This window comes from Oryctolagus cuniculus, chromosome 7 (genome assembly GCF_964237555.1).
Source record: "Oryctolagus cuniculus chromosome 7, mOryCun1.1, whole genome shotgun sequence".
NCBI lineage: Eukaryota > Metazoa > Chordata > Mammalia > Lagomorpha > Leporidae > Oryctolagus > Oryctolagus cuniculus.
Genome location: NC_091438.1, coordinates 111,505,898 through 111,521,381, shown reverse-complemented (window position 1 = coordinate 111,521,381; position 15,484 = coordinate 111,505,898). Strand labels below are relative to the sequence as shown.

The 15,484-nt window shown below is 44.2% G+C and overlaps 1 protein-coding gene across 19 annotated transcripts in view; it reads left to right on the top strand.

Annotated features, from left to right (window-relative positions):
- The window catches only part of NFIA (nuclear factor I A), a 601,241-nt gene that overhangs the window by 469,601 nt on the left and 116,156 nt on the right, over window positions 1-15,484 (top strand). For all 19 annotated transcript variants that reach the window (XM_051857696.2, XM_070078402.1, XM_070078405.1 and 16 more), the window contains 2 exons: window positions 6,347-6,464; window positions 12,381-12,508. In XM_051857696.2, the coding sequence (XP_051713656.1) occupies window positions 6,347-6,464; window positions 12,381-12,508 (246 nt within the window). The remainder of the gene's footprint in view (window positions 1-6,346; window positions 6,465-12,380; window positions 12,509-15,484) is intronic.

Sequence of the window (15,484 nt, the reverse complement as noted above, 5' to 3'; positions counted from 1 at the left end):
TTTTATGTTCCTGTTTGGAAAACCGCACTCCTTGCCTGCATTTGGTCAGACCTTTTAGAAAGGAAGGCTAGAAAAGGGAGATCAGCACAGGGTTTACAGACCAGAAATCTGCTTGGCTAGGGAGTTGCTGAAGACTGTGGCGTAGAAGCTGCAGAGAAAGTACCTTTATGATTGATTTCCATTCAAGTCAGACTGACTGCAGTGTGGTCATTTTTCTAACCCATAACTGCTCACACTGCAGCAGTCTGCTATCTGCAGGGTGTCTGAATTATAGCAGTCTATGTCCGTGTTACCTCTTACACAAATTACTTACACTGGTTTCTTTTTCCATGCAAATTCATCAGTTTTACAACCCCTCATAGTCACAGTCAGGAAACTCTGGCAGAGAGCACAAATTGATAAAATGAGTTAATTTTACCATAGTTATTATTTTTTTTCTTTCTAAAAGCCCTCTCTCATAGGCAGTGTTCAGGAAGCATATTACAGTAAAAGGAAGATAACAAAGGAGTTGAATTTTCTTGCCATAAATTACTTTCCAAGTTAATTCCCTTTAACGATGATTCCAGATTTGCTTGGGTTTTCATAGCATTGTGCATTTTACAACTGTGCCTTTGCTAGAAGGAAGAACAAGTATTTTCCCATGTTCACTCCTTTTGTGCCAGTGACATGGACTTTCTTACAAAATCTTTGCCACTGGAATGCAAAACAACACTAAATGGTGCTGGGCCCATAGAGCTGTGTGCCGTTCATTGTTGAACTCGCCCCTCACCCCTACCCAGCCTCAAAATTCAAGTTCCTGAAGTCTCAGTGAATGTTCCAAACCATGTAGTCCACAGGAAAAATATACCTCCATTTTTTTCAGCCATTTGATACGTTGAGAATTGAGTTCTGTGCACTGGTAGTCTTTGGCAGGCGTGCAGGTGTCATCCACTACCATTACCCTGTAGTCTTGAGTGGCCATGCAGGTCTGATGAAGGGTCAGCAGTGATGGCAAATCTCTAAACAGTAAGCACCCCAAGGGCAGAGGGTTCAGATATTTTGTCCGTTGATGTATCTCAAGCACCTGGACCAGTAGCTGGCACCTTGAAATGCTCCATAAATAGTTGCTGAGTTCTGTTGAATACAGCCATTCAGCGGATGTATGCCATTAACAATAGGCTGGAGCAGGACACACTTGTCATGTAGTTAACACTCCCTGCTGATCCCTGTTGAACAAGCTGCAAACTCAGTCCACTCTCTGGCAGAGTAACTTGAAAATTTGGATAGAATTTTTTCCCATCATCCTCTCTCTCCAACAGTGCAAGCCCGAGCAGATTGTCTGTGGTGGATGGCAGAAGTTCAATAACCACAACCTTATCCAACTACTAATGTGTACAGAAGAGCAGGTCATTAAGAGGGTTGGCTACTAAAGTAACCCCTTTCTTCCAATAGCCCACATTACTATAATGATTCCTTAATGGCAAACCATTTATTAAGAAATGACACAAAGAGTACATTTTACCCATGACAGGAAAGGGGGGTGGTGTGGGGGATGAATGATTTAGAAATAACATCTGGAGAGTCAACTTCCAGAAGTTAACCTTTTCAGAAGAACTCCTGGATGGAACAAAGTTCTTCAGGTGAGAGCAGTTGCAACACTGCTTAAGGGAGTTAAGGAGCTCAACTGATGGTTGTTCACAGAATTATGTGTTTTATCTCTCCATGGCTGAAAGTTTAGGGGAGCAAAAGAAGAAGATAATTATTTACTTTCTTTAATTCAAAGCATATTTATTGATCATCAACTGTGTCCACAAAACTGTGGTGAGCTGTTTAGAACACAAAAGAAGCCCAGGGATCTGTGGGATTAAAGGTCATGTGGGGTGACCTCTGACTTCACGACCTCTTTGTGTCTTAGCTCCTTCCCAGTGGTGTTGTGAGGATTAAGCAGGATGATTGCTTAAAGCTCTTGGTCCAGCGTCTGGCCCAGGAATGATGTTGAACAAATTTGATGGTACTGGCGGCAGTGATTCTCCACATTTATCATGATTCTTATTAGAATTATGAAGCCCAGAGAGTTTTAGTGACTTAAGTGAGCTACCCTGGTGGTTATTGGTGGGGCTGGGACTCTTCAACAGTCTCTCCCAGTGCCAGACCTGCACTGTTTTATGCCACATGGTGTCTTCCTTTACAGCCTTCAAAATACAGTTCCATCTAGTTGGGGAGAAACTATTACATAGAAGGCAATTAAAGAATGATAAAGCCTACAGTCAGGTACAAATGAAGCAAAAATCAGATTCCATAATATATGGAACAGGACTTCCTTAACAGCCCCTTGTTTGATGGGCTGTGGCTACTTGCTTTCTGTATTACATTAGAGGGTAGTTTACCTTAGCCTTGGGAGCCCAGTGTGATATCCTGGGCAGACCAGAATTTAAGTGACATTGGACAAGTCAGTGAACTTTAAAGAACTTAATCCTACTATTAGCTAATTAGTTACTGTTAGCTATTAGTTAGATACATCTTATTGATTTTTCTTGTTAGAAGAATATGATAATGTATTTATTGGTGCCACTTCATAGTACGCAGTTGGGAACACATCTTTTCAACTTGTTGACTATCCTGGACTAGGTGTTGGATATTCATTGTAAAAAGTTCTATTTCCTTTCTTGACAATGTAGTTTAGGCCTTCATCCCCTCTTACCAGGATTTTTCCATCAGTCTTTCAACTGATTTCCTACCCTCCCGAATCTTAGCCCCGCATTGTTCCTCAGATGTGACAATGATGGAATCGCTTCTCTGCTCAGAAACTGCCACGGCTCCCACACATCACCACTCACTTTACTTCCTACCTCCAAACTTGTGCTCGTGCTTTGGTATTTGCCTGCAAAACCTCTCCTGTGTCCTGCTCTGCCTCTTTGAACCTGAACCAGTCTCGAAGTTGTTTCTGATCTTGCAAGCCAATGAGATCTGTGATTCCTCTAAACTTTCTTAACATGTTCTTTGCACTTCTCTGTGAGATTTAATACATTCAGCCTTGCATTAGGTATTCAGATATTATTTTCATATTCCACTTATGTTATAACTCTTTGGGGAGGCATATCCACCTTTTTTGTTACCTCAAGTTGGCAGCGAATGCTGTATAGGAAGGTCACTGTGGCATGGTAGGAAAAGCACAGGTTTCAGGGTCAGACGTCCTTAAATTTTAACCCTCTCTTTTCTGCCTTTGTGTAGTAGTGACACACCATTGAATCTCATTCTAAGGCTTAGGTGTCCTCATCCAGAACCTGTACTTTCCCAAGCAGCTTGTTTTGAAGGCCCTTCCTCAGGTACAGGTGCTGTGCCTGCCAGAAGCCCACCTCTGGAGGTCTTGATTACCTCTCTGACGTTCTTTCTGTTTGCCAGAGTAGAGGCACTGGGGATACCCCAGCCATTGCTGAGACAACTCTGGAAGGAACTCCTGCCCCGAGATGGGAGCTTCCACTTTGGCCACAACAGTGTCACAGAGTCAAAGCCCGTCTTCTGTTAAACTGTCCCTCTGTAGTATGGAGGGAGTGGCCACTTACATGGCCCTCTCGAAGGAAGCAAAGTTGGAGTATGTGCGCTATCAGGATTATTTAACCTATGTTGTGAGACCTATTATCATTTCAGAAAGTTAATGATGTTTCCAAATTCAAGACACGTGTAAACCGGTTTGCCACACTCTGAAAGTTACTCATCAGAAATCCAGTAGACTCTCTGAGAAGGATCACTGTGCTGCCAGGTCACCTGGTACCATTTGCTACATTACCATCATGGTGCGTTAAGTGGTTCACAGGACATAAGTAGATAGGCAAGTTAAGGAACAGTTATGTAGGCTTAATTATATTTTGAATATGACTGATAGGTGATGGGCACTTCATATTTATATATGTGTTTTTCCTCTTTGAACTATTCTGGGCCCCTTGAGTTTTAAAAAGATAATGAAGGTAGAGGATGATTTTCTCGGCTAGATGATGCACTAGAGAAAGTCTTAAGTACAAGTACAGCCGGGTGTTCACCAGGTACAAGCCTGTCTCACCTGCACCTTGTTTTTTCTCCCCTCCCAAGAGTAAAGGAGTGAGGCTGCACGGCTTCCTCCATGCACTGGAAGGAAGCAGCATCTCTGCCCAGCAGAGGCCTCTACTCCATTCTGAAATTACGGAAGGAAAATCTCAATGCAGACCTTTGCCACGGGTCAGCTTTCTGCTCTTCTTTAGTTACAGAGAGGTGTGAATCTCGAAGCGCCAGGATGCTGAAAAGCATTAATAGCTATTCTCTGACATGAGTCATGATGAGTGATCTGGGCCCATATTGAGTGATCACCCCCCCCTCCTTCCCCTATTTCATCCATAAAATATCATGAAATAAGAGAGGAAATTATGCAAATAAATTTAATATAAGAAGCAAATTAGGAAATGAGTAGCAAAATTATTAATTAGAGCTCTGTTTACACTCCTTGTCAAGCCGGACCATTTGTTTTTGAACTGAAGGCCCTTCCTCCATTAGAGCTTGTCATTGAGGGATGGGCTTGACTTTCAAAAGGTACGTGTGAGTTTCAGGGTTTTCCATTTCTTAGCAATGACTGTTTTTATTTAATGACAGTTATGATAAAGGTTTAGTCATTGCTATTAATCAAACAGCTAAGCTCTTATCCTTAGAGATTGTTGAATTCCCTCATACCTTCCCTTGATTCCATAATTCCATTCTGGCATCGCAATTCATACAGTGTCCCAAGCCACAGTCCTAGGACTCCTCCTCTACCCCTCTGCCCCGTTCTTCCCATTATTACAGTCAAGCATCCGGTGCATTTGCTTGACTCTAACTCCTGAATAAGTTCCATCAGGATCCTCAGTTCCAACCTGTGAGTCTCATCTTCCCTGGCTTAAGTGACCCCAGTGGCCTCTCTGGTTTTAACTGATTATGTTCTTCAGCCACTCCTTCCACTGCCCTCTGTGCCTTCTCTTGTCACTGAGTGGTCTTTCTAGGTTGTAAATGCAAGTTGAATGACAGCGTTCCTATACTTCTCTGGCTGTCCTTTAGCTAGTGAATAATACTCAGTGTAGCAGCCAGTTCTACCTGACCAGTGATTACTGACTGACTCCTGATGTCAGGGATTATGTGAAGGCACTTCAAAAAGTTTGTCCAAAAGTGCAATTAAAAGATTCTGGTGCAGAAAAATGTCGAAATTCATGCATAGTGTTTTCATAATATGCATGTTTCATAAACTTTCCAAAAATTCCCCTTATGGATGAATTTCAACATTTTTTTTTGTGCCAGAATAAATTTGTCTACTAGCCCATTTTGCATGAACTTTTTGAAGTATACTGGCAGTGTAACCCTAACAATCCCCAATTATAGTAGAACATGATTGTGCTTTAAATGTTTATTAACTTGAGAATTTGCTGGATCCGTATTCATGTTTATTAAAGAAACATACCAGATCCTTTGTGGCCTGACCTTAACATCCTCTTTTCCTATGTATTGTACACTACATCATACAAAGCTATCAGAGATCCAGTAAATATCATATCTTCTCATATCTTCGCTCATCCCTGTTAGTGTCATTCCTACTTGTGCATTTAACATCCTTCTGAGTCGTGACATTTTCTAAAGCCTTTTTACTCCCTTATTTTGTTAGCCCCAAGCTGGGTTGGCTACCTGCTTCTATGTGGCCATATCAGTAGGGGAATAACTCTGTCAAAGAACTTCTCAGAGTATCTTTCATCTGTCAAGCTTTCCCTGCCCACCCCGCTGTCTCTCCCCACTGGAGCTGGATTGCGGACCCTGTCTTAAATGACCTGGCAGGACAACTATTAAGGTAAAGATGAACGCAGGGCACTGAGGTGATTCAGAGCAGTGAGAAACAGTTTACGTTGCATTTGAGAATGGGTGACTTAGAAAACATGATTTCCCTTTCACCAAAGTTCAGAATCGAATGCCAAAACAGAGATGAGCAGAAGCGATCAAGACCAGACAGAGTGAGAAAAGCCTAGGGAATGTTTTATCTGGTCACCTAAGAAAAGTTTAAGACAAAAAAACATGGAGAAGCGTTTTTGTTAAAAATCACCCAGGACTGTTGGAACCTTAGTGACAATTTACTGTCACAGAGAGAGAAAAGATGAAAGATACATTAGGAAAAATATGCCTTTCTGGTGCAGACTATTTTCATTGTCAACATTCCTTTGAAGTCAGAGATGATACTGATCATTTAGTGTTGCCATATAAATGCAAAAAGAAAATGTGCTAAATGCAACAGTGAAATTTGCTCTCATTGATCTTTTATCCACAGAACTTAACTGATGTTTCTTTCTTTCTTTCCTTCTTTCTTTTTCTTTTTTTTTTATTCTAGCACCAATAGCTGCAGGAACTGGCCCCAATTTTTCTCTCTCAGATTTGGAAAGCTCTTCATACTACAGCATGAGTCCAGGAGCAATGAGGAGGTCTTTACCCAGCACATCCTCTACGAGGTAATTTGATCGCTCTTCAAGAGGTTGTGCTGCAGAGTTGCACGCCTTGATTTTTTAACTTGACTCACTAGGCATTGAGCAAAGACCCCACAGACGACAGCTCAGCTCCAACAGACTGACATACTCACTGAGGAGCGACAGCAAATGCACATGGAGCAGGAGACATTCAGATAGTAGAAAAAACAGGGAGCTGGTTTGTGTGACGTGGGCTAGAAATAGTTACAGAAAGCTTTATCCAAAAAGAGTGACTGGTGCTCAGCTCTAAGCGTTGCTTAGGTTGGTGAGAGGCAAAGGAAAAGGAGTGGGATTCTGGGTGGGGTGAGAACAAGAGCGTGGAGGAAGGATGGGTGACAAGCATAGCTTGTTCTCAGAAAACGAAAGCCAGGATTAGAATGGGGAAAGGGCAGCTGTTTGGACTTGTGCAGCAGGAAGTGGACCCTGGTGACACCAACCCTGTCGTCATGCCCACAGAAGCTGCTACTGCCCCAGCCCCTGCTCTTTTCCTACCCAGTCCCCAGTGGTCTCAAAATCCAATCTATTGGGGCTGCCCTAAAATAGATGAAGCCTATTTAATATTCTGGTGTGACTATAAAAGTGAATAAATGGTTATAAAAGTGAATGCTATTAGATAGCCAAGAATGGCCAGACTCTGTGGTACCAGGAGACCTTAAAAAACATACAGCCGGGAGAGCTCAACCCAGTAACAGTCCTGGGGTTCCTGATCCCTTTAAGTTAGGTTACAAAGCCAAAATCAAAATGAAGCATTTTGCAAGATCCTGTTGTCTCTAGATAACCTGTACCAGAGGGAAAGGGATTAGGCATTAAACCCACAGTATTCTTCTACAAATTGGCTTTAGCACTGGACTGTGACAACAAAGAAGAGAGTGGTGCAGAACATCCTTAATGTTTGTGTACTTTGCAGAAAAACATTTGACAATGGTATATTTCCTCCGAACAAGATCCCTTGTTTTACCATTTGAAACAATGTCCATATTATAGAAATTTTCATTGGTAGAGACTCATTCTTACCTTGTTTTTATGTATCTTAGGTATCATTACTTAAAAAAACATTTTTTATTTAATTACTACTAACTTGGAGACACTTAAAGAAAGTAGTCCCTAAATATGGCTCCCAGTTCCCCACATCACCTTTCACGTTGTTTAAATCTTCCCCTTAGTTCACTCGAGCACCAACTCCCAGGAGCGGGGCAGAGGGAGTCTCCAATCCAAAGCACATTTATAATACAAGAAAGAGACTGTGAATATGTTTAGGTGTTAATACATTTTGAGGATTTGAAATGTTTGCTGATGGAGGAGACACCCTGTGTGACTGCCCTCTGTCAACATGCAAAAGCTTTGCAAATACTTGTGGGCAATGATTAATTGAAAAGTTTCTGGGCTGTTTGTTTTTCCTATGTGTGCTGTACATGTGCTGCGTCCATCCCAAACAGTGCTCCACACCTCCTGTCCTAGCGTGCACTTCTCCAGCTGTATTGTGTTATTTTTGTGGTGACTGAGTGGCAGGCTGGTTATTAATATCATTTAAAAGGCTTGTGTCATTCTTATATTCTGCAAATAACTAGCCCTGATAAGGAGCTAATTATAAGCACCATCAGGAGTTAATAACTCAGTAATATGTTTGTTTTACTCTCATTAGGCTCTTCCTAGGATGATTTTTTTAAAAATACATTCTTTAAATACATAGACTCAGTTGAATTATCAGTGTACAGGTTAGAAAATGTACCCAGAAGAATATTCCAGATTTACATATAAAATTCATCAGTCAACCAGTGTTTGTTCTTGCAGTGCCAATATTAATTGGTCACCTGCTCTATGGAAGGCACGAAGTCAGGTGCTTTACAAGCCTGATCCGATCAGCTCTTCACATTCTAATCTTACAGGTGGCGCTGCCATTTGAACAGCAGGACATCACAAAGCTCAGGGGAGTTAAGTAATTTGCCCTTGTAAATGGCTGAGGCCACATTTGAACTTGGGTCTTGGAAGTGCAAACGTGAGCCGTTTTCACAGGGAATCCTCTCAGGAGTGGGACTGGTTCTATTGGCAGACAGCAGTGGACTAGGAGGCCCTGAAAGCAGTACCTGGCATGTCTGATGCTTTCCCTGACACTGTGCATTTGTAATCGTGAATTGCTGATATCGTCTTGGAGGTCTGTCTGTGCCACCTCACTGTGAGTCCCCTGGAGCACGGTGTCTGCTACCACGTCAGTCACTAACACCATGAAAGGCCAGGGATGTTGTCCTCGGCACTAGGGGGAGAAAGGCAAATCACAAAGGCTCCACAATCTGCCAGTGGAGAAGTCAATAGGGATTTTCAGCTCAGGGTACCATGGACACTCAGGACAGAGGCCTTTTGTGGTCTTGTAGACATAAAGTAAGGTCGCTATGTGCTGCACATAGGAGGAGGAAGTAAATACAAGTATTAGGACTTAAGGTATTATGCTTGCATGAACTTTCAGGTAGCATTGGAAGGAACACAAGAGCCCATTTCACACACAAGAAAAAAGAAATGCTGTGTCAATCCTTGGGAGAATACATCTTCTCCCTTTTATGTGTAGATCCCAGTGGGACTTTCCTGTTTTCCTCAAATGTTTCTGGGAGAATAGAATCAGCATGTTAGAAAGCCAGGAACAAGAAAGCAAAATTACTGACTCATTTGTAACACACACACATACATACACACGAACATACTACCTGTAGGTTGGTTCTCTACCCCTTCCAAGTAAACATCTTCAAAATCATGAAAAGTGTAGTGTTAAGAATTGGGACAAAATGCAGTTTTTATTTCAAAGAACTTCCTCAGGATAAAGCAGATGTGGGGTTGGGGTTTCTGGAGTGTGCATGCTGTCTTACAAGCCCTGTACCTTCCCTTCCTGATGTCCCCAGTTCTCTTCTCTTGTGGATCTTTTTCTCCCCTCCATTCTGCACCTCCACCCTCCAGACATTCATCCTGTGTCCAACCCAGAAATTCTTTGCTTTCAAATTATAGCATCTGCTAGTAACAGAATCTTTCACTAGGAGAATTTAATATCTATGTGAGGTATTTGCTTTTTATTTGAGTATACCATGGAGCTCAAAAGCTTTAAAATCTAGGAAAATATTGATAATGGGGTATGATGGACAATGGCATTGGCCTTTTGGGTTGGACCTTACCAAAGCATGATGCTTGGATGAGTCCTTGTTTTGTGGACTGATACAACTGTTTCTGAGTAGCCCAGTTTATCAGTTTTGAGGCATCTGCTATTCACCACTCTGGTAGGTACTGGACATTTAAAAATAAGTTGGGGGCCAGTGTTGTGGCACAGTAGGTTAAGCCACTGCCTACAATGCCAGCATCTCATATCAGAGCACAGGTTCAAGCCCCATTTACTCTACTTCAGATCCAACTCCCTGCTAATGCACCTGGGAAAGCAGCAGGAGATGCCCGTGTACTTGGGCCCCTACCACCCACATGGGAAATGTGGATGGAGTTCCAGGCTCCCAGCTTAGGCCAAGTGCAGCCATTTGAAGAGTAAACCTGTGGGTGGAAGATCTCTTTCTCTGTCTCTCCCCCTCTCTGTATCATTCTTCTTTTAAAACAAACAAATAAATCTTTTTTAAAAAAAAAATAAGTTAAAAAGTCACTTTTCTTGCTGATCTTTTGTTCCCATCAGAACATGCCAGGGTGCTTATGAGACATATTTATTTTTTCCAATTTATGTTCTTTCTACTTCCCAGGTAGTTTCAATAGACTTTCAGTTTCAAAACACATCAGATAATATAGAAATATTACTATCAAAAGGGAGGCCAGAGATCATATGTAAAGATAGAAGAGATTGTTACATTAGGAACCTGATCCTGCATTTCCTGATTGCCATGGCAAGAACAGGAAGCAATAGCTTATATATTTTGCATTTTCTAATAAAGAGGAGCAATAGAATTTTATCCACAGAGACCAGCCTTTTCTGATTTTATGTATTGGGTAGTTTTTGTGTGTATACTGTTATAAAGAACTTCCATTAGATGCAGTTCTACATAAAACACAGAAAGGTTCTTCAAGTGCCTATTTTTCTTTGAACTTCAAGGAAAACCAAGCAAAGAACATTAAATAAGCTATTAAAGGTATTTCCTCTGGGTCCTTAGCTACCCTGGTACAGTTATGTTGCTTTGCTGTGGTCTGGTTTTAATGAGAATAGAACTTAATGGCTAAGCATGTTGGAATGCCAACATTAATAATTAGAACTTCTTGCCTTAAATTGGGTCTTCCACATTTTTCAAATCAGACAGCCGCAGTAGCCTTGTAAGTGTCCCCCTGCCCCTAAGCTCCGTTCCCTTCCTTTCTTTTCGCCTCTCTAAATCTGTCACTGGCAGAATGACCAGAGTAACCCTTCTAAATCACGACGCCGATGTCCTTCCCCACGCATCTGCTCTCCGGGGTCTCCAGTGCTGACTGGAGCACATGGAGACATGCAGTATCTTCCCTAGCCTCCACGCTCCTCTGCTGCCACACCCCTCCTTCAGCTTCAGCCATCATGAACGGGGGATTCAAGATGTGCTCTGCCTGATACGCACCTCCCTCCTGGGGGGAGATGGGCGAAAGAGCTGATAACCGGTGGGGCATACCCATTACCTCAGAAGCTGCCCTGCAGGGAGCTTCCGCCAGGTCCTGGAATGCTGCTGAGGTGCCAGTCGGTAACCCCTTGGTGTTTGGTTTGGGAGGATATCCTGGCACAGAGCACAGGTGGCAAGACTGCAGGAGACTTGCAGGGCTGGAGACCATAGTAGTTTGCCAAGTCGGCCAAGACGTTTGCCACGGCCGCCTGGTGGAGCACCTGTCTGAACAGCAGCCTGCTTCTGCCCTTTCCTTTTTCTTCCCTGTCTCTTCGCCTGGTACGTAGGGAATACTTACAGGAAGTGTTTGGTGAATGAAAACAGAAAATTCTCTACCTGACGCACGAGCAAGCGATTTCCCAATAAGCACCCTGCACCACTCCCAGGTATGAGATGCACCCATTCTGGCAATATGTCGATGGTGGCATTCTCTGTTAAGACAACCAGGAAAAGAGTAACAGCACGTCGCATCTCACTACTTTCTCACTCCGGAAGCCTCAAATTAAGAGAAAAATTCAGTCCTTCAGCCGGAGGAAATGAGATACACTGCAGAAGTTTCTCAACGATCCAAAAACAACCAAAAGGTCCCCAGTGGAATAACACTTGGTTGTGGTAACCTCTGCATAAGGGAAGGGCCTAAAACTCCCTGGGCCACTCTCTGTCTGTGTCTCTCCCTCTCACAGGGCAGTGCGCTCCCTCTGTGTCTTTTCATCTGTTTTATTCCTGTTTTAATCTTGGGTGTCTGGAGCAAGAGTTGTACCACTGCAACTGTGCAGTAAATAGTTTTTGAATGAAGAAATCCAAGTGGAAGATGGGGAAAATATGAGCACCAGAAAGAGGAAATCAAGCTTTCTTTCTTAAAGAGTCAAGAGTGCTGCTCCCCCAGCCCACCCCTGCACTGAGTACCCGCTGGGATTCAATTGCTGGCCAGGTCCATTGCTGAAGGCGGGGGCCCAGCCCCCACCTGTGGAGATAGGAAATCTGTGGCCTTCCTACCGCACTGCCAGGTGGAGGCCAGAGCAGGAGCCAGCCAGCAGTTCCTCAAAGGAAAAAGAAACAGGATGTGGCAGCAGCAGCAACTTGAGGGACAATAAAAAATCAAACCCAGACACTTGGAACAACATAGACCCAATACTTTGTTCCACATCCAGTGACTCATCCAACTGAACGCGGGCCTAAAACGCGTCCTAAAACTACACTCAGTTGCCCAATTGCTTCCTCTCTTGGCTTTCTTTCAACCAGAGGTGCGGTGTCCAAGGGAAAGGTGGTTTGGATTGCTTTTTAAGCCTGCACCCGTTTGTTATTTCAGCTCCACAAAGCGCCTCAAGTCTGTGGAGGATGAAATGGACAGTCCCGGCGAGGAGCCGTTCTACACAGGCCAAGGGCGGTCGCCGGGGAGCGGCAGTCAGTCCAGCGGATGGCATGAAGTGGAGCCAGGTAAGCAGGCTGGGGCTGTGCGGCCGTGGGGCCGTGGGACCGTGGGACCGTGGGACCGTGGGCCGCGGGACCCTGGGCCGCTGGCAAATGGCATAGGATCAAATGTGCGCATGCGCTAAAGGCGTTAGCGTGCAGCTGGCTGAGGGTAGTAGACTTTGTCGACATGGACAGGAGTTTGCACCCCTGTGAGAGTGGCAGTGCAGAGCTGTGATTCAGTAGAAATGGAAGACTGGTGAGAATGCTGCGTGCTTTCTGCTCTTAAAATTCTCGTCTATACTGTAGTCCAGCCTTGCATTTGCTTCTGGTTTTTAACTACATTTTGGGTTAGCTTTGAGGTTGTGTGGTTTTTGTTTTTTGTTTTTTTTTTTGTTTTGTTTTTTTTTTTTTTTTTTTTTTTTTGACAGGCAGAGTGGAAAGTGTGAGAGAGAGACAGAGAGAAAGGTCTTCCTTTGCCTTTGGTTCACCCTCCAATGGCCGCCGCGGCCAGCGCCCTGCGGCCGGCACACCACGCTGATCTGAAGGCAGGAGCCAGGTACTTATCCTGGTCTCCCATGGGGTGCAGGGCCCAAGCACTTGGGCCATCCTCCACTGCACTCCCTGGCCACAGCAGAGAGCTGGCCTGGAAGAGGGGCAAGCGGGACAGAATCTGGCACCCCGACCAGGTCTAGAACCCGGTGTGCCAGCGCCGCAAGGCAGAGGATTAGCCTCGTGAGCCGCAGTGCTGGCCTTGAGTTATGTTTAAATAGGCCTAATAAAAACCTGTCAACTGTTTTCACCTGGATTGCTAATTCTAGAAAGGAAAATGGGTTCCTTGGGCTTTAGTTTATACCTGGATTTTTACAAAAGGAGAACACTAATATTTTCTCCTATTCCCGTGTGTCTTCAGGATTGTTTTTCTGTATAAGTGAAACAAGTATTTTTATGTCCATCGGTATAAACTCTGCAAATGGTGACTGCTCATCTGACCTCTGGGGGTAGTCTAGGCTTGGTTTTGGTGTCTTGGGAAGAATAGAAATAATTCTGATAGCAGGCATTTCTTGAAATTCTTACCGGTGTCCTTACTCCATGTGAAGAATGATTCCCTCCTAGGACAGGTGAAATGGGTGGAGAGAGTGGACTGTGAGCTCTGGAATCAGGTGGTCAGTGTAATCCTGACTTTAGCTCCTGCTCTACTCCGTATCTGTGGGCAAGCTCCCTGACCTTTCTGTGTCTCCAATCTTATAATCTGACAGCATGAATACCTCTCTCTGTGTTCCCAAGCATTAAATAAGGCAGCACACATAACCATGCAAGAATTGTACCCACCACTGAGCAAGTATGAAAAACAAGTGTTCTCTGACCAGCCTTCCTCACCTTTCTCAGACTAATTCTGTACTAGACAGACATGCACCAGGACAATCTCTAAACCAACCCCTCTCCCACCCTTCCAGTCTTAGCTCTGTTCTCTCCTTGCCGACATGTTCTCAAAAGGCAGCCCTCAGAGAGTGTGCCTCTGAGCCGGGAGCACAGGGAAGAAGCAGGGGTGCCGAGGCTGCTCTGTGTCCCGACTGTACTGGAAGCTGCAGGGATCGGTGTGCACGTTAGCATTCAGGGGAGCGTCTACTTCCTCCCAGCAGACCTTAGCTTTACTGTACCATAATTAAGAACAAAGCAAAGCAAAACCAAAACAGAAAACCTCAGGTCCTACTGGCTGGGTCTTTTATCTTGCTGCCCTTACTCAAATGCAAACATTGCTCTTGGCCTTGCTTCTCCCTAAATCCTGTCTCTCAGCTCACACATTCAGTCCCTCACTCCTTCAACTGTCTTCCATGGTGGCTTTCTGGAGGAGGCCCTGTGCCAGCCTCTGGGAACCCAAGGCTGGGCAGGGAGGCCAACACCCCTGCTTTCCAGGAACCCACAAGCACAGAGGGAAACAGCCACATAAGCGACTGCCATGAAGGGCTGCAGGAAGCCCGGGAATGGTGATTGTAGCCTTCAGGGCCTTCTCTCTCTAGTTATCACCAGCCTAGCGCTCCCTGCTCCCTGTATGATGGGTCATCTGTGAAGGTCACACCTCAGCTTCACTCTGCACTTGGATCCACATCAGTTTGCCTGAAGTGGCTTACAGATCACCCCAGGCCTACAAGAGAATAAAAATGCTGACTGCTCATTGCCATTAATGGCATCATCAGCATGACCTCAGTAGAGTGCCAATGAACAGTTTATGTGCTATTAAAAAATTAAAAGATATAAAACTTCTTTGAACCCTTTTAAAAAGGCTAATTAGAGCCCTAGCCAATTTACCTGCTTCAGTGAAAATCAGAATAAAATATATAAGTGTGGTACATTTATGCTTGAGTATTACACTGATGCATTTTTATACATATTGAAGCTGCCTTATTATTTGAATGTAAAGAAACCCCTCCAGGCTGATGCTATGGTGCAGCAGGTTAAGCTGCAACTTGCAACGCCCACATCCCATATGGGCACCAGTGTGAATCCTGGCTGCTCCACTTCCAGTCCAGATCACTGCTACCAACCTGGAACAGCAGCAGAAGATGGCTCAAGAGGTTGGGCACTTGCACCCACCCTGTGGGAAATCCAGATCACGCTCTTGGCTCCTGGCTTCAGCCTGGCCCAGCCCTGGCCGTTGTGGCATGAACCAGCAGATGGAGGCTCTCTCTCTGCCTCTCCCTCTCTCTCTGTAACTTTGCCTCTCAAATAAATAAATAAATCTTTAAAAAGGAAAGAAAGTAAGAAAGTCCTGCACCATGAGACTGTGTCTGGGTCCTTCCATTGCCTTCTTTTGGCTGTGTTTGGAGGCAGTGGGGGTTGGCTGAATATAGAGTACTTTGACCTAGTGACTCTGTTATTCATTGTAATTCCTCTCTGCAGGCTGTGATTCAAATGATCATAAATTTTAACATCTGAATACCTGTATCCTTTATGGTCATTAAATAACTAGGGTTTAATGGCTGAATCTTTTAGGAGGACATA